The sequence below is a fragment of the Sarcophilus harrisii genome, chromosome 5 (assembly GCF_902635505.1).
Source record: "Sarcophilus harrisii chromosome 5, mSarHar1.11, whole genome shotgun sequence".
Classification (NCBI taxonomy): domain Eukaryota; kingdom Metazoa; phylum Chordata; class Mammalia; order Dasyuromorphia; family Dasyuridae; genus Sarcophilus; species Sarcophilus harrisii.
The window spans coordinates 39,204,207-39,228,139 of NC_045430.1; the positions used below are offsets into that span (position 1 = coordinate 39,204,207).

At 34.8% G+C, this 23,933-nt stretch overlaps 2 protein-coding genes across 2 annotated transcripts in view; one reads left to right on the top strand and one right to left on the bottom strand.

The window, feature by feature from the left end:
- Window positions 1–8: 8 nt before the first annotated feature.
- On the bottom strand, window positions 9–1,921 carry LOC116419205 (E3 ubiquitin-protein ligase UHRF1-like; the record flags this gene model as incomplete). The annotated part of the gene is made up of 1 exon (XM_031937837.1): window positions 9–1,921. A coding segment is annotated over exon 1 (1,794 nt), but the record flags the coding sequence as incomplete, so codon positions are not given.
- Window positions 1,801–23,933, top strand: part of LOC100919184 — a 30,807-nt gene continuing 8,674 nt past the window's right edge. The window contains exons 1-8 of the mRNA XM_031940149.1: window positions 1,801–1,806; window positions 4,538–4,685; window positions 5,272–5,315; window positions 6,692–6,788; window positions 7,429–7,505; window positions 12,398–12,494; window positions 20,082–20,158; window positions 21,886–22,046. Of these exons, the coding sequence (XP_031796009.1) occupies window positions 1,801–1,806; window positions 4,538–4,685; window positions 5,272–5,315; window positions 6,692–6,788; window positions 7,429–7,505; window positions 12,398–12,494; window positions 20,082–20,158; window positions 21,886–22,046 (707 nt within the window). The remainder of the gene's footprint in view (window positions 1,807–4,537; window positions 4,686–5,271; window positions 5,316–6,691; window positions 6,789–7,428; window positions 7,506–12,397; window positions 12,495–20,081; window positions 20,159–21,885; window positions 22,047–23,933) is intronic.

Here is a 23,933-nt window from a genome sequence, read left to right on the forward strand (position 1 = left end):
TTCCCTTCCCTTGTCCATGGACCAGGTTCATCATCATCCCTTCTGAGGAGGTATCGCCACACAAGGAAACCAGATTTTCCTTTTTCAGGCCAATACTTCACTACCTTATATATGCCATCATATCGATTCCCTTCAGCTGGGGCATATTTACTGTGTTTCCCTCCTTTAACGTTCCTCACCACTCTGACTGGCTTCCCAGCTCGCCAGTCCTTGGCTTCAGCTCCACCTCGGTCATTGATAGGAGCACTGCAGTTCAAAGCCAGAGCTCTGTTCATGTTGGTAAGTTTCTGATCACAGGACTGCTCTGCAGTCCGTTTGTTGCCAGAAAGATCTCTGCCCCCACTGCCTGTATAAGTGAAAGAGTTGCCATGGTCCACATCATCTTCATAGCCCCCTGCTAGGACCAGGGAGTAGGCGCCATCATTGCTTCTGCCATGTATACCTGCCACATGGGGCCTATGGACACCAGACTCACTCACCTGTACTCTGAACTTCCACATGGTACCAACAGGAATTCCAGGGATTGGTCCATAATGATTAGAAGGCACAACCGTGCACTCCCTTGTGCGACCCACACATGCCATACCCTTGCCCCAATCTCTTTGAGATGATGATGTAGCAGATGCCATCTTTGCCTTCTTTTTGCTCTCTTTTAACTTCTCCCCAGCCAAGACCACTTCACTAGCATCATTCCGACATTCAGGGCAATACCAGTCCTCATCATCCGGAATCCGGCTCAGTGGGGGGTTGAGGCAATAGATGTGGAAAGCCATGTCACACTCATCACACATCAGCTGCTTGTCAGGGTCTTGCTTTCCTCCACACACATAGCAGGCACACATTCTGCAGGTCTTATTGGGGTTATCTTTACAGTGCTTGCAAATGGGGCCACTCTGTCTTTTCAAAGGATTTTCGAAACCAACCGGGCTCACACTGCCAGGTTCCTCAATTTTGTAAACTTCATCCACAAAAGTTATTCTACAATCATTCAGAGAATCACCCGCGTCCCCAAGCAGTAAATTTGCATAGATCTCTTTAACAGTCCTCGTTTCCCGTTTTCGAAGGATCTCAGCATCATACCAGAAGCCCCTCTCCTTGGGTTCATCAGGATTATAGTTCACCATTACAATTTGTCCAACTTCCAACTGATGCCATTTCAGTATCGTCCGGGCTCGAGCTCTTACATCTTTTGAACTCAACTTTACAACACCATTTTCTGGATAGTCTTCATATTTCACATGATAGATAACATCCTCTTCAGGCACTTGGCCATTTTCAATGTCACTGGATTCGCTGGCTTCTTCTGCTCTTTCTGTAACATTTACCAATATGGCTTCAAACCATGCTCCCATGTTCATATCTCGGGCATCTACATATTCATTAATCTTATAGAGGCCAAATCCTGGATCAATCCAATCTGTTGGAGCAGCTGGGCCAGGTTGCCCATCAATTTCCAGGGCTCCTTCACCATGATTGGAACTCTTATCAGATTCGCTCTGCCCTGAGCAACAGCCTGAATCAGTATCAGAAAGTTCAGAATCCTTTTCTTTACTAGGAACAGAAAGTACAGCTGGGCTTTGTCTCACTAGCAGCTGAACAATGTCATTTAGACCAACATTATAGTCAAAAAGGGAGTGCCCATCTTCCATCTGTTTGCCCCGATAAAAAAGCCTTTGTCTCCCTGGTTCCACCGTGAACACTTCCTGGATTTTCAACCTTAGCTCTTCCACCTTGGTGAGCTTAGAGAGAGAGTCTACCCGGTGGGTCTCCTTGCCATCCATGGTGCGAACCTGGATCCACATGGTGGTAGCTCTCCTGGGGAGGGGTCCCAGCTCGCGGGCCGGCGCGAGCTGAGGTGGTCTCTAGCCAGCTTGCCCAGGCTCGCCCGATCCCACCATGGATTCCCCCCTCCGCCCTCCAAGGTCGCGCGCGCATTCCGCCCCCCAACCCCCCCCTATATTTGGTTCTTAATGGTTCTTAATGTTCTTCCCATATGTGTTCACCCTCTGTCCTTTTCTCCTATGCTCCCAACCACTTTGGGGAAATGGGAATGATTCTAGAAATGGAAATTCAATCACATCACGAGAAAATTCAGGGAAATTTATATAATGAAGATAACACATTGATGGGTCCAGGTTCAGTTCACATGTATGACCTCTGAGAAAGAAAAAGAATTAGAAAGCAGGCAAAACAAAGGACAATTAGAAGATTATGAAGATAAAGTGTCAGAGGAGGAAAAACTTAGGAAGAGTAGGAAAGAGAAAGGGAGGAAGAGGATTCAGTCAAGATAGCTAGGATGCTATAGAGAGAGAAGGATCAGAATATGTAGATAGAGAGGATGAAGAAAAAAGGCAAGATGAAGATTTTGAAAATATGAAGGAAAAAGAGGGTTTGAGTATTCATCAGAATCTCTGTGTTCATACTATGAAATATGATTGGAATGAAGCTAAATGTAAAATAAGTTAAGAAGAGCAAAGAATGAATGTTTCTACAGAATTTCCCGTGTCAGTGATAACTGATATTTATAGAAACTTAGATGACATTTCTATTAAAATAAAAAATACAGAATATTTTATTTGATTAACAAACCCTTCATTTTTCTAAGAAGTACAAGATTTACATCTAGATTGAACCTTAAAGCTTTTCTAATTCATTTAGTACTTATTTGTAAAGTTTTAAATCTCAGTTGTTCTGTTCTCGTCGATAAATTCAAAAAGGAAAGATGTGAAAAACTATTTTAGACCATAATAACACTCATTTATTCCGAAACCTAAGTATCTAACGTATATTTTACTTAAATTATAAACTTAATGAAAAAGGAATTTTTGATTACGTGCTAAAATATTTTTCTAATTATAATAGAATTAGAAAAAGAGCAGGAACATTGAAAAGTTCAAGTAGAATATATGTATTGTGTTATTGAAAATGTGTATGTAGCATCTCTAATATTCTATTTTAAAACAATCAGAAAAAAATGATTAGAATCATTAGAGTCATTTTGTAATTTTAACCGTAAAAGCTGGAGAACTCTGAAAAGAAACTTCCTTTTTAATTTTTACCAATTTTCAGCTCACCTATCTTTGTTCTTCAGACAGACATCAATTTTTAAGGTATTATTAAAATATAACAGAGGAATTTAAATCAGAACTGGAATAATAGTCTTATTATATTCCTGTATCTCCTAACCTTTTAAAAAAATAAATCTGGTTTCCAAAACTTTATTTTCTGTTACTTGCAGTAAATTTTGTTAGCACAAATAACACTGTGACCTCATATGGAAGTGGAAAAAAGAAATAGTGATCTCAGGTTTCATAATATCATATCCTATATCTCCATTACATTTTAATAGCTCTCATATTTCAATAATTCAGTTCAACAATACATTTATAAAATCTATTTTATATGAAAAGTGTTTTGTTATATGGCACTCAGAAACAAAGAAAACTCAGTTCCAGCCATCTGGTACTTTATCTTTTAATTGTCGATCTAAGGCATCCACAATTCTCATCAATATTGAAGAAGTCAGTTAAAATTGACAACATTATCAGTGTATTTGAAGCATTTTGAATTTTAATTAAATCTATTTCTACTTCATGAATCTCTATGTCAGTCAAGCATTTCCTGAACGTGTCTTTTATCTTTTTCTTCCTCAATATCTTTCTTTATGTTGTATCCTGTGTTTGCAATCTCTTCCTGGGCCTTTGTTTTCCCCTTATGAAATTCTAGCTGTATGTTAAGGCCAACATCAAATAATGCCACATAAAGAAAGCTTTCATTGGACCTTCTGAACTCTTATTTTTCTTTGTAATTCTCTACACATTTCATAGATTATACTTTCTCCCAGACTTATAGCTGAATAAGCATTGGTAAAGTAGGTAGTATATACCAGGCAGAGTGCTAAGTTCCAGGGATAGAAAGATAAAAAAATAAAAGACATTCCCTGCCCTCAAGGAACTATAGTCTACCCGGGAAAGAGAGCACATAACATAAAAGGAAACCAAGAAATTAGGGGCTGGAGGAATCTATCTGGGGCTGCAACATGGTGGAAAAGTCAGATTTTTCCAAAGCTACTCCATTGTAATTATTGCTAATGGTGGAGCACCTAGGTTAGAAGTCCCAAAAAGTACAGCAAAGTGTGAAATGAGAAGTCTGTGCTGAGTCCCTTCCTTTGAAATTCATGGCTCTTCCCTCTAGTCAATGGGTATCTTATCTTCCCTTCCTGATTATTATAACTTGAGGATAAGAAGTGTGTATCCTATTATTTTGATTCATTCCTACCATTTGTATTTATTGAAGTAATAATTAAAATATTCATCAGCATTTATGCTGTATTAAATTCATACTTCTACTTCTGGAGAAGAGTTTTTCTATAAACCAAATTTCTACCATAGGTTTTTGAAAACATCTACAACGTTTCATGATTTGATCGTTAGGTCCATCCCCTTCCGGCAAGTGTAGTATGCACATTACTTGTACTATCCAGATATTTAAGAATAATTTTGGAAGACATTGTTCATTTCATTGTTATTAATTATAGGAGGATTCAGAAGACTCAGAGGAGGAGGAAAAGAAAAATGCTGTATTGGTTGACAACGTTAGAGGTATAAAAACAGCTCATGAAACTCGAAATATTCTTTGCCAGCTACAAGCTTATAATACATCAGAGAAATGTGCTGTGAGAAAAGGTAAGTTATTGTTTTGACAGAGCACCTGATTTCATCAATTTAGGAAATCCATAAGGAATACATTTATGGTAATTCCCATTGACTACTGTTCTATAGCATATGTACAGAGTAGTCGAGGGGCTAAGAAATTCAGTGTCTTTTCCAAGGTCACACAGCCAAAATATCAGCAATGGAAATTGAACCCTGGACTTCTAAATCCAAACTAGCCCTGTATCCACTGTACTGTGCTATGCCTCAAGTTGTGGAATATGCTACAAAACTTTCTTTTGATAAAATGCCATTATAAAGTATTACATGTTCTTTATTCTTGGAAAAAACATTCTATTTTCTTACATAAAATTACCATTAAACCCCCTACTTCTGTTTTTGGAAGACCTTGCCTCGTCCACAATCCCTAAAAGCAAAGTTTACACTATTAATCTGATTTTGTCTCTTGGAATTTTTGTCTCCTGGAATTTTCATTTAATTTTTCTTGAAGCAATTCTGACTAGACATATTTGAACAGTTTTCATATTCTCCCTAACATATATTTCAATTATTAATATAGATATTTACCTATATTTTATTGTTGTTATATCAACTTTAGCATTGGAAGAAGAAGAAGATACAGTGTCATCTTGGGATTCAGAGGTATTTTTCTATTAAGTTATTTTGAAACTTCAGTCTTGACTGTTACTTTTAAAATTACAGTTTAGATTTACTAATTTTCCAATCACTTCAACTGCATAGGTCGAATTAGAATGAGAATTTTAGAGCTGGAAGGGATTTCAGAAATAATCTAGTTCAACTACCCATTTAAGATTTGGGGAAGGCACACCCCGGAGAAGTCAGCTTATGGTCTCAGTATTAGTTTAGTGAAGAGCCAAGAAGACAATTCAATGCTCCTACCTTTGAGGACATCGTGGTTTACACCCTACTCCATAACACCTTATCAGTTTAAAAGTGCCGGTCAGATAGTCAGTCATTCAGTGAACAAGTATCATAGCACCTTGTGCTCTTCTGGCTATTAAGATATATTCCAGTAAAGGAAGAGACGTTGGACAAATAGAAGCCTCCTTCCCTACTACTATATGATCAGTTTACTTATGAAATAGGGGATAGGACAAAATCATCTATATAAGTTGATGTTATGGCTGTCTCTTAGCAAATTTCTGTGTTACTTCTGTACACAACTGCGGAGGCCAGTACAAAGGTCAATGGCAGAGTTGGTTGTGTTGAATCAGGAAAGACTTAATAAAAGAGGTAATAAATAAGGCATACTGATAGGGTCATGTTTGGATTGGCAGAGAGGAAGGAAGAAAATGTGCAGAGAGAGAGAGGATAGTAATGGTGCTTGCAAGCAATGCAAATCTTTGAGGGCAACGAATAAAAGGCACAGATTATTTTCCATACAAAGGATGTGAGTGGATACCCTGAATAATAGCTTTAGGATTTGGGATTAAGGAAGGAGGAAAAACTTCCAGGAGAGAGGACAGGTAGAAGAAAGTAAGGAAGCTGGCAAGTAATGGAAGCCTTGTTTTTTAACTACAACAGAGGACCTGTAATAGCAACATAAATTATTTTCTGAAAGAGATAGTGTGGGGAGTCACTGTCACTTCTTATGCAGTATGATAGTATTCTGAATTATTTTAAGAAAGCTTTTAAAATAGCATTTAATATATATTATGTAATATAATCATGGCAATCTTAAGGATAATATCATGAGTTAGAATTTCATTATTACTTACATGTTGAGCCATTTCTGTATAAAAAAGTATACTCCAGGCACAGCACTATGTTTATCAAAGTTGTCTCTCTCTAAAGAAAAAAAGATAGAAGAGTAAACTTAGACAGTGTCCACATGAAGTTATTATTTCAAAGAAAATGTTATAAAAGCTTTTTATTTTCTGTAGAATCTTCATTTCTCTCTAAGTAGAAATTCTTCACAATTTATCAGCAGAAAACATTCATAAGTGCTTTCATCAGTGGGCTTGCTAACTATGTTGTTGATGTTCTCATTTGATCAGTATACCCCTGGAACTATCCTGGAAGTAGATGCAAGACTTTCACATGCATCCAAAAATCAAAACATAAAAGGAAGTATTTCATTGGAACAACAGGAAGGTAAGAGTCTATCATGTTAAAAGTGGGCTTTGTATTAAAAAAAAGAAAAAGAACAATGTTATCTGGGAGCTGAAGAAATAGGGGAAAGATCTTGGGAACTGCAATAGAGTCTTATCATCAAATACCTAGAAAAGAAGAAATGGCATGAAATCCTAGTGCTACTCAGAAGACCTATAAGCAGTATCACTAAAGCTTACCTGAACAGGAAAACAATAATGAAGAAGTCATATTGGAAAGGGAGAGAAAGAATTCAATGGACAAAGAGAGAGAACAGAAAGAGCTATGTATGATGTGTTGTGACCAATTGGCTCTTGGCATTATGTCTGTTAATACCCATCTAGCCTTTGCATTGTTTTTGGTTTTTGTAATTTACCTTTACTTTTCAAATGTAACAGTTTCAGCTAGTCTGACTATGTAAATCAGTCTTTACAGCTTCCTGTGCTTTGCTCCTGTGAAACAAACATCTCACCAAAAAATGTAGAAAGTAGTAGTAGACTGACATGAAAGAATGAGCTAAATGGCTAAGTAGTAAGCTAGATATTCTTGCATTATATATCTTCACTCACAATGAGGGAGTAATCTTATTCACATAAGCAAAAATATTACTAAATAAAATAAAATTTTGTTTAAATCAATTCAGACTTGAAAGAAAATTCAGAATATAAAGGATCACCAGACAAAAGCAAAGAAGGTTTCGATCCAAGATCTCTAGAACAGGTATGGAAGAATGACATTGAAATTTCTGATATTTCATTTCAATACATGTATATTTTAGGCTCATTTTAATGTGTTTTTAGGAATTCAGTCCAATTTGAAATGTGTTTTTTGTCTTTTTTATGGAGGTGAAATTTTCTTTGTAGGTAGCAAGACTAACAGCAAAACTTCAACCTTTGTTGGGTAATAATAGAGTAAACAGGAATCCCTTGATAGTGTTGATGCTGGCATTTTTGCACCTTTCAAATATCTTGAGGAAGCAGACTTAAACTACTTGATCATATGATTATTTTTCCCTCAGGAGCCAAAATAATTGTGATAACAGAATTACCATGGATCTGGATTCATGAGAAAGAGTGTCTTAATCCTGATTTCTTTTTTACAGTCTAAAATTTATTCATCAATGGCAAAATAATCCTCTGAAATGTCAATGTCTACAAATGTTACACTGAGTCAGGATAAAGACTAGAGAGTTTTTAATATTTTAGTTAGAGGGAGAGATTGTGCTGCGGGCAAAACAGCATCCATGTTGTCCCCAGTGGCTGAATAGGACTACTGTCTCAAAGTATCCAGTAACAAGCCAGGAAGTCCAGAGACATTAATAGGGTGCTAGGGATCAGGGTAAGAAAAGCAGGGGTAGGGATGAGCACTGGTGAGCAGGGACTTCCAGGACCACAAATTCGGTTCTGACGGCTTGGGGGTAAGGAAGGATCATATAAGTTGGGAGGACTAGGAGCCACCAAGTCTGACACGGGAGATATGCCCTCCATCTGCTTTTTATGATTCTTTAGAATGCTAGAGTAGCCCGGACTCCCAGACCTAATCATCTCAATTCTATTGGTCGTCAGGAAGGTGGGTTGCCATCAGGAAGGTTGAGGCAGAACAATTCAAGGTACTGAGAGAGAACAATTCAAGGAAACTGTGGCATAACAATGTGAGAAAAAAGTCAATGTATATAAATGTTAATATATGGCATTAAACCATGCCATTATAATAAGATCTCAGCATTGATGATCAATGTTAATCTAATTTATCTTTATCCCAAATAACAGATCTTCTTTGAATTATCTCTATAAACCAGATCAAAAGTTTTTGTGACTGAAAAGTTACTATCCAAGTAAAATGGCCCTAATTTGGGGGGATGTTTTCTTCTGCAGAGCTATAATTTAATATTTCTTCAATTTGCAGCCAGGGATAATGGTTCTGAAATATTTGTAGAGTCAAGTTGAACAAACCAAGCTCTTGCTCTACAATCTAAGCCCCTAATTAGTTGATGACTATTATCCTGGAATCCTCTCAAGGGTCTTTCTTATAAACTAGATACCCCCACTTGCTTAGCAGTTCTACTTGTGATATGAATTATGGATGATCTCTAAGGTCTCTTTAGTTCCTCTGAACTGCACATTTCCATTGTTCTATCTAAACACAATAACGCAGATGTGATTTTACCAAGACAAGGTCAAGGCCTGTCATGTTTCTGTGAAAATGCTGTCCTTCTTTTGCCCTTTTGGAAGCCACATTATATTAAAATTATGGCAGTGTAACAAATACTTGTAGATATTCTCCAGGAGACATTCTGTAAAAACGATATGCCCCAGTGTGTACGTACTATGTATAGGTCTTTTTATTTTTCTTTTCAAATTGTATATACCACTGTGGAATGCAATACAAAGGGAAAAGGCAAAATTAATTATATTTAATCAGGGAAGATCTCAAGACAGAGGTAATAATTAGGGCTTAATAATAGGGTGAAATTTTGTTTGGCAGAATGAAAAGAGGAATACCTTTCAGGAGAGTGGACAAGCAGAAGTAAGTAAGGAAGCTTGCACATAAAGGAAACCTTAATATTTAACTACAACAGAGGGCCTGTAAATGGAGCATAAATTACTTTCTGAAAAAGACATAATGTGGGGAGTATCTGTCATTTCTTATGCTGTATAATAATATTCTGAACATTTTAAGAAAGTATTTTGAAAGATATTACTTATTATATATTATGTAATATAATCATGGCAATCATAAGGATACTTATATGTTTAGCCATTTCTACTTAAAAAAGTATATTCCAGGCAACAGCACTATATTTATCAAAGTTGTCTTTCTCTAAAGAAAAAAAAAAAAAAGATAGAAGAGTAAACTTAGACAGTGTCCACATGAAGTTATTATTTCAAAGAAAATGTTATAAAAGCTTTTTATTTTCTGTAGAATCTTCATTCTCTCTAAGTAGAAATTCTTCACAATTTATCCACCAGAAAACATTCATAGTCTTTCATCAGTAAGGCCTAACTTGTTGTTGATATTCTCATTTAATCAATATACCTAGAACATCACAAAATGGTCAAAACTTCACATGCATCCAAAAATCAAAACATCAAAGGAAGTATTTCATTGGAACAACAAGGAAAAATAAAATCTATCATATTAAAAAAGAAACTTTAAATTAAAAAACAATATTATCTGAAAACTGAAAAACAAAGAGACAAAATCTTTGAAACACAAAAAGTCTTATCACCAAATACAAAAAAAAAAAAACAAATTAAAATCCTAAATCACCAGAAGACCTATAAGCAGTATCACTAAAGCTTACCTGAACAGGAAAACAAAACCAAGAAAAGTCATATTGAAAAGGAAAAAATTCAATAGACAAAGAAAGAAAAAAACTATATATGATATGTTAAACCAATTTGCTCTTGCATTATTCTATTATACCCATTTAACCTTTTACATTATTTTTTATTTTATTTTACCTTTACTTCTTCCAACAATTTCAACTTAATCTAACTATAAAATAATCTTTACAACTTCTTTATTTTCTCCTGAAAAACAAATATCTCACCAAAAATATGAAAAGTAATAGTAGGAACAAGAAAAAAAAACTAAATAGCTAATTAGAAAACTAGATATTCTTGCATTATAACTTCCACTCAATAAAAAATAATCTTATTCACATAAACAAACAAAAATATTACTAAATAAAATAAAATTTTATTTTAAATCAATTTCAGGCTTGAAAAATTAAATAAAGAAAGATCACCAAAACAAAAGCAAAAAAAATTTTCCCAATCCAAAATCTCTACAACAAGGTAGGAAAAAATTGAAAATTTCTAATATTTCATTTCCAAACATTATATTTTAAACTTTCATTTAATTTTTTTAAAATTCAATCCCATTTAAATATTTTATTTTTAAATTTTTCCTTTTAAATAACAGGAACTAACAACAAAACTTTAACCTTTATTTGAAATAATAATAAATAAACAAAAATCCCCTTAATTAGTTTGATCTGGCATTTTTGCACCATTCAAATATCTTGAGGAAGCAGACTTCAACTACTTGATCATATGATTATTTTTCCCTCAGGAGCCAAAATAATTGTGATAACAGAATTACCATGGATCTGGATTCATGAGAAAGAGTGTCTTAATCCTGATTTCTTTCTTACAATCTAAAATTTATTCATCAATGGCAAAATAATAATCTGAAATTTCAGTGTCTCGAAATGTTAAGTTAGAAAAAATATCATTGTAGATAAATGTTAACATGTGACATTAAAACATGCCATAATAATAAAATCTTAACATTGATGATTAATTTTAATCTAATTTATCTTTATCCCAAATAATGAATCTTCTCTATGGTCTTCCAAAACTTGATCCAGACTTTCTGTGACTGAAAAATCACTGCCCAAGTAAAGTGCCCAACATTTTATTTGAATGGCCCTAATTACTGGGTATGTTTTCTTATGTGGAACTATTATTTACCTTTGCACAAATTGTAGCTGGGCATAATGGTTCTGATATACAGGGTCAAGTTGAATTAACCAAATTTTTGCCTTATATTTAAGTCTCTAATTAGTTGATGACTATTATCCTGGAATTCTTTGAATGGTCTTTCTCACAAAGTAGATACCCCCACTTGCTTAGCAGTTCTACTTGTGATATGAGTCCTGGATGACCTCTAAGGTTTCTGTAGTTGCTCTGAACTGCACATTTCCATTGTCCTATCGGAACATAATTATACAGATGGGATTTTACGAAAACAGGGTAGAGGCCTGTCATGTCTCAGTACGGATGCTTTCTTTTTGCCCTTTTGGAAGTTACATCATATTAAAATTATGGCACAATAACAAATACTTGTAGATTTGCGTAGGTGACATTCTATAAAAATGTTATGCCCTCTTGTGTACATACAGGACACAGCTATTTTTTTCTCTTCAAATTATATATCCTACTTTTGAATCCCATACAAAGGGAGAAGACACAATTAATTATATTTAATTAGAAAAGATTTCATGAAAGAAGTAATAATCAGGACTCAATAATAGGGTCACATTTTGATTGGGAGAAAGAAAGGAGGTAAACCTGAGAGAAGACAGGCAGAAGTAAGTCAGGAAGCTTGCAAGTAAAGGAAACTCTACAGAGGACTTATAATAGCAACAAAATTATATTCTGAAAGAGATAGTGTGGGGTCACTGTCATTTCTTATGTAATATAATAATATTTTGTTATATATTTTAGGAAAGCATTTTGAAAAATAGTATTTTGTGTATATTACATATATATATTATGTAATATAATTATGACATTCATAAGGATAGTATCTTGAGTAAGAATTTTATCATTAGTTACAACTTTAGCCATTTGTGTATGATAAAAGTGTACTCCAGGCTGCACCACTATATTTACCAGAGTCATCTCTCTCTACTGAAAAAAAGATAAAAGAATAAACTGCAAAGTTGCTCTTTTGAAGAAAATGTTATAAAAACTTTTTGTTTTCTGTAGAACCCTAATTTTCCTCTAAGTAGACGTTCTTTACAATTTATCATCAGAAAACATTCAGCAGTGTTTTCATCAGTGGGCTTGCTAACTGTTTTCTTGATGTTCTCATTTCATCAGTTTGCCCCTGCAATTGTCTTGGGAGTAGATGCAAGACTTACACATGCATCCAAAAATCAAAACATAAAAGGGAGTATTTCATTGGGACAACACAAAGGTAAGATTATATTATGTAGATAGTTGGGTCTATGTTAAAAAAGAAAAAAGAATAATGCTATCTGAGAACTGGAGAAATAGAGGATCGAATGTGGGAACTGGAATAGAGTCTATCATCAAAAGCACAGAATAGAAGAAATTTCATGAAGTCCTAGTGCTACTCACAGGACCCAAAAGCAGTGTCACTGAAGACTTGCCCGAACAGGAAAAAGAAGCATTGGAAAGAGGGAAAAGTTCAGTGCATAAAAAGAGAGAACAGAAATAGTTATGTATGATGTGGAGTGACTGATTGGCTCTAGGAATTAAGCTCTCTTAATACCCAGCCAGTCTTTCCAAACAGAATGAGCTACATTTCCATTTACTTGGTTAGTTATAGTAACTACTACTATGAAAGAGGCCATGTCGCACACTTTTTTGATGATAGAGAAGAGACCTTTATTTTCATCAAAACTGTCTCAGAGAATTATCTAGAGCACTGAAAGTTTAAGTGTTTTGTTTATAGTCACACAGCCTATATAGTTCATGTGTAGAACTCACACTAGGACCTTCCTCGTTCCAGGCTTGCCTCTCACACTTTTTTGATCTCTTCATCCTCAATCCTGAAAACTCTGTATGTACTGGGAGTTCTTTGTTAGTCCACTTTGCTGCACTTTAAAATCCAGTAACATAGAAGGATGTTAAAATGAAGTGAACCTAGGATGAAATAGAAACTGAAAAAGAAAGTTTTTGCCAAACCTTTTGCCCAAGATTTACTCAACTTCGACACAATACCCATTTGTTTTTCTGAATTTAACAAAGGGAAATACAGATCAAATGTAACATAACAAAAAGAATTCTATGTAAATATTCACTTATGTCAAGGCAATTGGGGCTAAGTGACTTGCTCAAGGTCACACAGCTAGGAGGTGTTAGGTGACTGAGGCCAGATTTGAACTCAGGTCCTCCTGTCTTCAGGGTTAGTGCTCTATTCATTGTCCCTTCTAGCTGCCCCCTTAAAATGAATTTCAAATAAACTCCTGGAATATTAGCCATGTATGTATTTTAGTTACGTGCTTCTTTGATTTAATCAGAGTAGCTTATAGAGTTACTGAAGGAATCAGATGTCACTTAGTATACTTCTCTAATTCTCTGAGATAGTCCTGGCCATAGGTTTCACAATTTCTATTCATATGCTGTTTTCTCAGTGTTTTAAAATATCAGTTTGTTTCTGTCTTTTACAATTAGATTTTTTCCTATTTCTGCTTACATCATGATTTTTTGTCTCTAAAATTATTTCAAAATTTCATATGTCATCTCATGAATTAAGTTGAGACATCCAGTTCTCTTGTTCATTATGTTTCTATTCTTGTGTATGGAAATCGATTGTCCTTCAAGGATATATATGGTCTATGATCTCCATAACAACAAAGCAATTCTTCAATTCTAATTGGCTTGTCATCGAAACAAGTCTAGTGCAATATCTCTGAACTTGGAGTTGGATTCAAACAATGAACATTTCTTAGACACAAAACAGAAAGAAGTGCTTGTTACTAATCCTGTTTTCTCCACTATCAGTCTATCATGTTGTTCCTATCCTCACGATGTTATGCACTCTCTAAATTATCTCAGTATTTCCCCACCTTCCCAACTCCTTTCTTCTTTTTTATTTCCCAAAATATATTTTTCAAATTGTTTATATAGTATTGGAATTGATTGTTCTTTAAACATTTGGTAGAATTCACATGTAAACCCATCTGGTCTGGTGGATTTTTTTGTAGAGGTGATTAATAAGTTCTATTTCTTTTTTTCTGAAATAGGACTGTTTAAGCCCTTACTCCCTCCTCTGTTAATCTGAGCAATCTATATTTTTGTACGCATTTCTCCATTTCACTTAGATTATCAAATTTATTGGCATGAAGTTGGGCAAAATAACTCCTAATTATTGCTGTAATTTTCTCTTTATTGGTAGATAGTTCTCCCTTTTCATTTTTAAGACTTAACAATTTGATTTTCCTCTTTGCTTTTTCAAATCAAATTTATTAAAGATTTATCTATTTTGGGTTTTTTTTTTCATAAAACCAACTCTTAGTTTTATTTTTTAATTCCATTTTTTTTGTTTCAACTTTATTGATATCTCTATTTTAAGAATTTCAAGTTTGGTCTTTGATTGGGGATTTTTAATTTGCCCTTTTTATAGCTTTGTAAATTGCAAGCCCAATTCAGTGATGTTTTTTTTTCTCTATTTTATGCAAGAAGCCTCTAGAAATATAAAATTTCCCCTTATTACCACTCTGGCTGCATCCCATAAATTTTGTTTCATTATTGTCATTCTCTTGCATGAAATTATCAATTGTGTCTATGATTTGCTGTTTCACCCATACATTCTTTTGGATGAGATTGTTTAGTTTCCAATTACTTTTTGATCTTTTTTCCCTGGCTTTTTATTGAATGTAATTTTTATTGCATTGTGATCTGAAAAATATGCATTTACTATTTCTGGGTTTCTGCATTGGATTTTGAGGTCTTTATGTTCTCCTATAGGGTCAGTTTTTGTATATGTTCCATGAAGTGCTGAAAACAAAGCACTTCACTTTTTGTCTCCATTCAATTTTCTCCATAGATCTATCACACCTTACTTTTCTAGCATTCTATTTACCTCTTTAACTTCTTTCTTATTTATTTTGTAGTTTGATTTATCTAGTTCTGAGAGAGCAAGGTTGAAATCTCCCACTATTATAGTTTTGCTGTCTATTTCTTTTTGCATCTCTCTTAACTTCTCCTTTAGGAATTTCCATGCTATACCACTTGGTGCAGGTATATTTAGTATTGATATTGCTTCATTTTCTATGGTCCCCTTTAGCACGATATAGTTTGCTTCCTTATCTCTTTTAATTAGATCAGTTTTTTTGCTTTAGCTTGACCTGAGATCAGGATGGTTACCACTGCTTTTTTTTTTTTTTTTTTTTTTTTTTTTTAACTTCACCACAAGCATAATAGATTCTGTTCCCGCCTTTTACCGTTATGCATCACTCTGTTTTAAATGTGTTTCTAAATAACATATTGTGGGATTCTGGATTTTATTCCAGTCTGCTATCTACTTCAGGTTTTTGGGAGAGTTCACCCCATTCACATTTATGGTTAAAACTACTAATTCTGTATTTCCTGCCATCTTATCCCCAGATTATACTTTTCCCCTTTCCCTCTTCCCCGGTATTTCATTTGTGAGCATCCCTTGTCTCAAGCAGCCCTCCCCCTTTAGAATCACTCTGCTTTCTTATGCCTTTCCCCTACTATTTCTGTTTTCCCTTCTATTTAGCCTACCTCTTCCCTTTTTGCCTTTGCCCCTCCCTCTTTTCAATAAAGTGAGAAAAGTTTCTCTGTAAACCAAATATCCTTAATATTTTCTCTTTCAGCCAAATCCAATGAGAGTAAGATTCACACAATGTTCATCTCTCTCCCTTCTTTCCCTCAAATGTAACAGGTTTCCTTTGCCTCTTCATGATATGCAATTTCCCTCATTTTACCTCCACTTTTCCCTTTTTCTGGTATTTTCCACCTTTCCACCTCTAGTTCCTTTTTTATACAATAAAATCAAATTATACATGCACTCTCTCTATATACCCATAAGGAGAAATACAGCGCTCAAGAGTTCTTTTTACCTTTCTATGTGTCTCTTTAGACCTATATATGGCAGTCATATTTTTGGTATGACTCTCATCTTTTCATCAGAAATACATGGAAATCACCTGTTTCATTATATACCCATCTCCTTCCCTGAAAGAAAATGCTCAGTTTAGCAGAGTAGTTTATTCTAGGCTGCATTCCAAGTTCATTTGCCTTTCAGAATATCAGATTCCAGAACCTTCCATCCTTTTAATGTGGAAACTGCTAGATCCTGGGTAATCTTTATTGTGGCTCCTTGGTATTTGAATTTTTTTTTTCTAGCTGCTTGGTGGTGTGATAGTTCTGAAATTTAGCCAAAATATTCCTTGGAGTGTTGGTGTTTTTTGTTCTTTAAATATAATAATAGATGGTTCTCTCTGGGAGCAAGCAGGTTTCTCGGGGAGGTTTTCTGGAGGCAGCCTTAGTTTCAGTTACAAGTAAATAATTACTCCAAAATCGCAGCCAGCTCATAACAGTTCAGATCTTTTATTGTGTCCTTCAATAGAGTCCGGTTAGCTCAGGCCTATCTCTCTGCTTGGTTCCAAGAGCTCTTGTAGTTTTGTCCTTGGCTTCTGCCTCTGCTTTCTTCAGCCTCCAGCCAGCACCAAGGTGGAAGATGCAATGAATCTCTCTTGCCTCAAAGAGAGGGCTTGTGGGCTTCCTCCCAGAGTGCTCCTCTCCAACCCCAGTCAGTGTTCCGGAGAAATTCTTCCAAGTGGCTCACTGAAGCTGTATTTATGCTGCTTCTCTGAGAGTGGGATTGTGGGATATCTCCCAGCATGCTCTCTGGCCCTAAGAGCTTCAACGGAGGTGTGAATTCAGATATCTCTATCTAATCCCTGAAATCTCCCAAACATGTGAACTCCAATAAGTACTTAAATATTTCTTGCTTCTATGAGCTCTTTAAAGGTAGCATCGTTTCTATCAGTTGTACTTAGTACCTTGTTTCAAGTTCTGGCCCAAAATATCTCCTCCTAAGATCAAATCAATCATATTGAACCATGCTAAATTAGATAATTATTGTCTCTATCAACTCAAATGGCTTAACAGTTTGTAACGATTCCAACATTGGAGTTTTAATTTTAGGGTTTCTTTCAGGAGGTGTTTAGTGAATTCATACAAGGGCTATTTTATTTTCTGATTCTATGATATCAGGTCACATCTCTTTGATGATTTCCTGAAAAATAATGTCTGGGCTTGTTTTTCATTACGGTTTTCAGAGAGTCAAATAATCTTTAGATTGTCTCTCCTACATCTATTTTTCAGGTCAATTGTTTTCCCAAGTAGGTATTTTACCTTTTTTTTTTTCCTATTTTTTTTCATGTTTTTTGGTATTGCTTGACTTCCTCTTAATGTGTCTTATCAAATCATTCGTTTTCTTAAATTCAATTCTGATTTTTAGTGAATTATTTTCTTCATTTACTTTTTTCCTTCTTTTTTGTATTTGTCCAATTGAGTTTTTAAATAATTTGTTTTGTTCTATGGGATTTTTTCCCCCACTTCACAAAATTCTATTTTTAAGGAGTTATTTTCTTTTTCCATTTAACAAATTTTGTTTTCCTGGGAGTTATTTACCTTTTTTCAATTCAAAATTCTGTTTTCCTGGGAGTTCTTTACCTTTTCCATTTCACAAATTCTGTTTTTCAGGGAGTTGTTTTCTTTTTCCACTTTATCAAATCTATCTTATGATAGCTATATCATATAATTATATAATGAGTTATATGCCTTTTTCAAAACTTCTTGCAGAGCTTTCCTGTCTTTTCCCCTTTTTCTCCTAGCTTTCTTTTGAGAGCCTTTTTAATTTCCTTTAGGAGAGCCTTGTGTGATGGGAAATAGGTTATCTCTCTTTGGGGTTTCACATCTGGAGACAATTTGCTTTTAGTCTCCTCAGGGTTTATAGTCTGTCCTTCTCTATCACTATAGAAGCTACCTATAGTTAGTGTTTGCTTTGCCCTTTTACTCATTTTTAAAAAAATGAGATTTGCTTTTGGGTCGTGACATTTTCCAAGCTTCTTCTATAGGCACCAGCAAAGTGCCAGTGGAGCAGCAGTGTCTTTGCTGGGATTGTGCTGAGTCACTCCCAGTGCTGGGTGCGTGTGCCCAGGTCCTTACAGACTCTGCACTTTGGGATTCACTGTTTACCTTTTGTGTTTGTGAAACATCTTTGCTGATCTACTGGCTTGAAATCAGAGCAGAGTAGCCAACACTGCTAGAGTTCTCTCCATAGATTCTCCACTGCATGGAGTCTGCACAGCCACCTGGGGAGACTGCTGCCCACCCTGGGTCTGCTCAGTGTGCTCTGGTGTCCCATGCCTGGCCATCTCCCTGTGCCCAACCAAAACAGACTTTTTCTGGCAAACTTTGAAATGATCTAAAGCTGTTAATTTGCTACACTCCTAATATTCATGAAGTCTGGCATTCTACAACTAATTAAGAGGCTGACTTTGGTAGTTGAGTCCAAGGAGAAGTTCAGAAAGAAGTGTGTGTCCTCTCCATGCATGATCTTGGCGCCACTGGAACACACAGAATTTTCTAAAATTTTTGTATTTTTATCTTTGAATCACTCTCCATTTTGTCATAATCAATCCAGCTCTCAGATAAATAATTCTTAAAATGGATTTGAAATTAATGCCTAGAATATTATCCATGCATCTTAGTTACATGTTTCCTTGATTTAATCATAGTAGCTTCTAGAGTTACTGAAGGAATCAGATGTCATTCACTTTATTTCCATATTTCTTTGAGAGAACCCTGGCTACTGGTTTCACAGTTACCATTTATATTCTGTCCACTCAATTTTGTTAAATATCAGTTTGGTTCTGTCTTTTACAATTTGATTGTATCCTCTTTTATAAAGAACCAGGAACTCTTGAGAGGTGACTATAAGTTTACTGCAAGGTGGTACCTCAGTGGAATTGGTGAGATGATGGTTCTCTAGTTCACACCTATTCATTATGATGTAATGATGCAATTGTATTCAGGTATATAAGGGCTGAGAAGGACTGGAAAGGAGACATTCCATCTTTGACCAACCTCCTGGTGGCTTTCCTGCCTTCATCACTTCTCCACTAAGACCAAGGGCTTGGGGTGATCCTGAGGTCCTACAGAAAGCTAGCCTAAACATTATACTCTTTCTGCTTATGTCATGACGTTTTGTCTCTAAATTTATTTCAAAAATACTTATGTCATCCATGAATTAAGTTGAGAAATCCAGTTCTCTTGTTAACGGTGTTTCTATACTTGTGTACAGAAATCTACTACCTTTGAAGGATGCATATAGTCTATGATCTTCATACAACAAAGTGATGCTTCAGTTCTATTCTGCTTCTGATTAAAAGAAGTCTAGTCCAATATCTCTAAACTTGGGAAGGGACTCAAACAATGAACATTTCTTAGTCACAAAACTGAAGGAAGGGATTGTTGCTAACTCTGCATTCTCAATTGTCAGTTTGTCATGTTGTTCCTATGCTAATGATGCTATCCATTCTTTAAGCTATCTCATTGTTTCCACACCTCCTCAATTCCTTTTTTCTTTTTTCTTTCCCAGAATTATATGAAGGCCAATAACCACTACCTGTTGGTCTTTGGTTATTGAGCACATCTACTGATTGCATTTATTTCTTCCTTGCTAGTTTAACTAAAAAAATCAGGTATAGATTTGTTTCGCTCAGCTTACCATTACTTTTCAAATGTAATAGTTTCAGTTAGATTGAGTATGTAAATCAGTCTTTATAACTTCCTGTGTTTTGCTTCTGTGAAATACACATCTCACAAAAATCATCAATTGTGGTAATAGATTGACATTACAAAAGAATCAACTAAATGCATACATAGTAAGCTAGAATATTCCTACATAATGTATCTTCACTCAAAATGGGGAGGAATCTTATTCATATAAGAATACTATATCTAAATAAAGTAACTTGTCATTTAAATATCAATTTAGACTTGAAACAAATATCGGAATTCAAAAGATCATCAGACAGAAGCAAAGAACATTTTGATGCAAGATATCAGGGACAGGTATGGATGAATGATAATTTAATTTCTGATATTTCAGTACATGTATATTTTATGCTCATTTTAATGTGTTTTTAGGATTCAGTGCCCTTTGAAATGCCTTTTTGTCTTATTTATGGAAATGGAATTTTCTTTGGCTATAGCAGGACTAATAGCAAAACTTCCACCCTTGTTGGGTAATAATAGAGTAAAGAAGAGTCCCTTGATAGTGTTGATGCTGGCCTTTTTGCACCTTTCAAATATGATAAGCTAGCTTAAACTACTTGATTATATGATTATATTCCCCGTAGTAGTCAAAATAACTGTGATAACAGAATTATCATGGATCTGGATTCCTGTGAAAATGTGTCTACATTCTGATTTCTTTTTTTACACACAGTCTAAAATTTACTCACCAGTGGCAAAATGATGATCTGAAATTTCAACATCTAGAAATGTGTTATTTGAGAAAAATATCAGGATATATATAAATGTTAATATATAGCATTTTATTTAATACATGCTATAATAATAAAATCTTAACATTGATGATCAATGTTAATCTAATTTATCTTTAACCCAAATAACAAATCTTCTCTGCATTATCTCTCAAAACTAGTTCAAAACTTTTTGTAACTGAAAAATTACTACCCAAGTAAAGTAGCCAACTTTTTATTTAAATGGCTATAATTGTTGTGGATGTTTTCTTGTTTAAAGTTGTTATTTACCTTTCTACAATTTGCAGCCAGGGGTAATGGTTCTGATTTACAGCACAAAATAGGCTCTTGCCCTCTATATTAAGCCCGTAATTAGTTGATGACTATTATCCTGGAATCCTTTGAATGGTCTTTCTTATAAATTAGATACCCCGACTTGCTTAGCAGTTTTACCTCTGATATGAATCATGGATAACCTCTAAGGTCTCTTTTAGTTCCTCTGAACTGTATATTTCCATTGTTCTCTCTAAATACAATAATACAGATGTGATTTTACCAAGAAAGGTTTGAGGTCTGTCATGTCCTTCTTTTGACCTTTTGGAAGCCACATCACTTTAAAATGATGGCACAATAACAAAAAAATATAATATATACTGTGCACCTACTTTGTACAGCTATTTTTTTCTGTTCAAATTGTATACACAACTGTTGAATCCAATACAAAGAGAAAAGGCAAAAATAATTATGTTTAATCAGGAAAGACTTCATGAAAGAGGTAATAATTAGGGCTTAATAATATGGTCAAATTTTGATTGGCAGAAAGGAAGGAGGAAAACCTTCCAGAAGAGAGGATAGGCAGAAGAAAGTCAAGATGCTTGCAAGGAATGTAAACTTTGATGTTTAACGAAAACTGAGGATCTCTAATAAGAACATAAATTATTTTGAGAAAAAGAGATCATGTGGGGTCACTGTCATTTTTTATGCAATATAATAATATTTTGATATATATATTGAGAGTATTTTGAAAAATAGTATTTTGTGTATATATATAATGAAATATAATCATGACATTCATAAGGATAATATCTTGAGTTAGAATTTTATCAAGTTTAGCCATTTCTGTATGATAAAAGTGTACTCCAGGCTGCAGCACTATGTGTATTAGAGTCATCTTTCTCTAATGAAAAAAAAGATAAAAAAGTATCCTTGGAAAGTGTAAGCATGATGTTCTTTTGAAGAAAATGTAATAAAAATCATTTTGTTTTCATAGAACCCTAATTTTTCTCTAAGTGAACATTCTTCATAATTTATCAGCAGGAAACATTCAGGAGTGTTTTCAGCAGTGGACTTGCTAACTATTTTGTTGTTTTCACTGATCAGCATGCTCCTGGAAGTATTCTAGAAAGAGTGACAAGACTTATACGTGCATGGAGAAATAAAAAGATAAAATGCAGTATTTCTTTGGGACAACATGAAGCTAAGATTATATTATGTAGATAGTGGGTTTTCTATTAAAAAAGCAAAAGAAAAAAATGTATATCTGACCTGGAGAGAAAGGGGATTGAATGTGTGAGCTGCAAAAGATTCCATCATCAAATACTTAGAGGAGAAAAACATTGCATGAAGTCCTAAGGCTATTCACAGGACTCATAAGGAGTATTAATGAAGACTTGCCTGAACAGAAAAAATAAAAAGAAAGAAGAAGTAGCCTTGGAAAGAGAGAAAACTTCAGTGGACAAAGACAGAGAACAGAAATGTGGATGTGAAGTGGCCTATTGCCTCTAGGAATTAGCTCTGTTAATACCCATCCCGTCTTTGTATTATGTTTCATTTTAGCAAATCAAATGAGCTACTTTTCTATTTACTGGTATAATTATACAGATAACTACTTCTATGGTAGGAGGCCATGTCACATACTTCTTTTTGATGACATAGACTAGACCTCTACTTTCATTAAAACTGTCTCAGAGAATTGTCTAGAGCACAGAAAATTTAGGTACTTTGTTCATAGGCACATCCTGCCTCTCACACTTTTTTGATTTCTCTCATCCCCAGATCCTGAAAACTTTGTTTTATTTACGTCCTGTGTCTGATTAGATCAAATGTAAACTGAAGAAAATGGCTTATAGAATGGCATTGTTAAAATATCTTAAGGATTTTAGCTCCTTAAGAGCTGCTGATTAAAGGCTTCCTATTCCTGTTCAGATCTTTCTACTGTAGGCTGATGACAGTAAATGGTGACAAAAGTGAGAAAGGATGAAAAAAGAGCAGGCAACAGGAAGTGAGGAAAAGATAGTGGAAGATGGAAGAGAAAAAGGAATCAAAGAGTCCCTTTTGTCACACAGAATATGAGAGCTCCAAATGTACTGGGAGTTCCTTGTTGGCCCACTTTGTGGCACCTTACCATCCAGTGACAGAGTTTAAAGATGTTAAAATGAGGTGACCATAGGAGGAAATACAAAGTGAAAGGACTCTAACTAAGCTTTGCAGCCTTACTTCATATTATTTGTCTTCTCTCTCTTTTTCAGCCAAACTATTTTGGTCATTTTTCTATATGTTGTACTGCCCTGTGTCCTTTCAGGCCATCTGGTGAAATCTCTCTCTTCCTTTAGAAACTTTCTCATATACAAATTCCATAAAGCTTTTCTGGAGTTTACTAGTTTTCCTGACAATTTATTCCCAATATATCAATTTGTTAATTTCTTTGAAAGGTATATTAATTACAAACATGATCAACTAATGTCACAGAGTACCTACTGCTATGTACCTGACACTGTAATCCATCCCAAGGTTTACTCAGCTTAGTCACAATACCCATTTCTTTTTCTGAATTTTTCATGAATTGAAATACAGATCCAATGTAAAATAATAACAAAGAGGATTATGTATAAAGATTCACTTACCCCATGAGTTCCCATGAGTTCATTGGTCTAGATATTCTGGAAAATGAGAGACTGAGGGTGACTTCATCTCTTCATCTTGTCTGAGTTATATACTGTCTACTTTGATCATTTCTGAGGTGCAAAAAAAATCTTCTCTTTATAGCCAGAGTTTCAATGATTCCCACACAGAATATACACACAAGAACAAATGTGGCTCACTTCTAGCATCCTATAGGCTATCCCTGTCTCCTGGAAATTAAACAGTCACATGTGATCCACCTGTCCATAGCAATTGAATCATTTCTTTCCCTAATAAGCAAATGCAGTGCACATGAATGAGGGGAGAAAACCAATTACAAAATATAAAGTTAAGAAACATATTAGGCAAGTTGTCTTCAATCTAGAAAGAAGATAATGACTTTTTAGCCATTATGAGTAAAAATGTTAATAAGCAAGTAAGTTAAAATGCTCATATTTCTT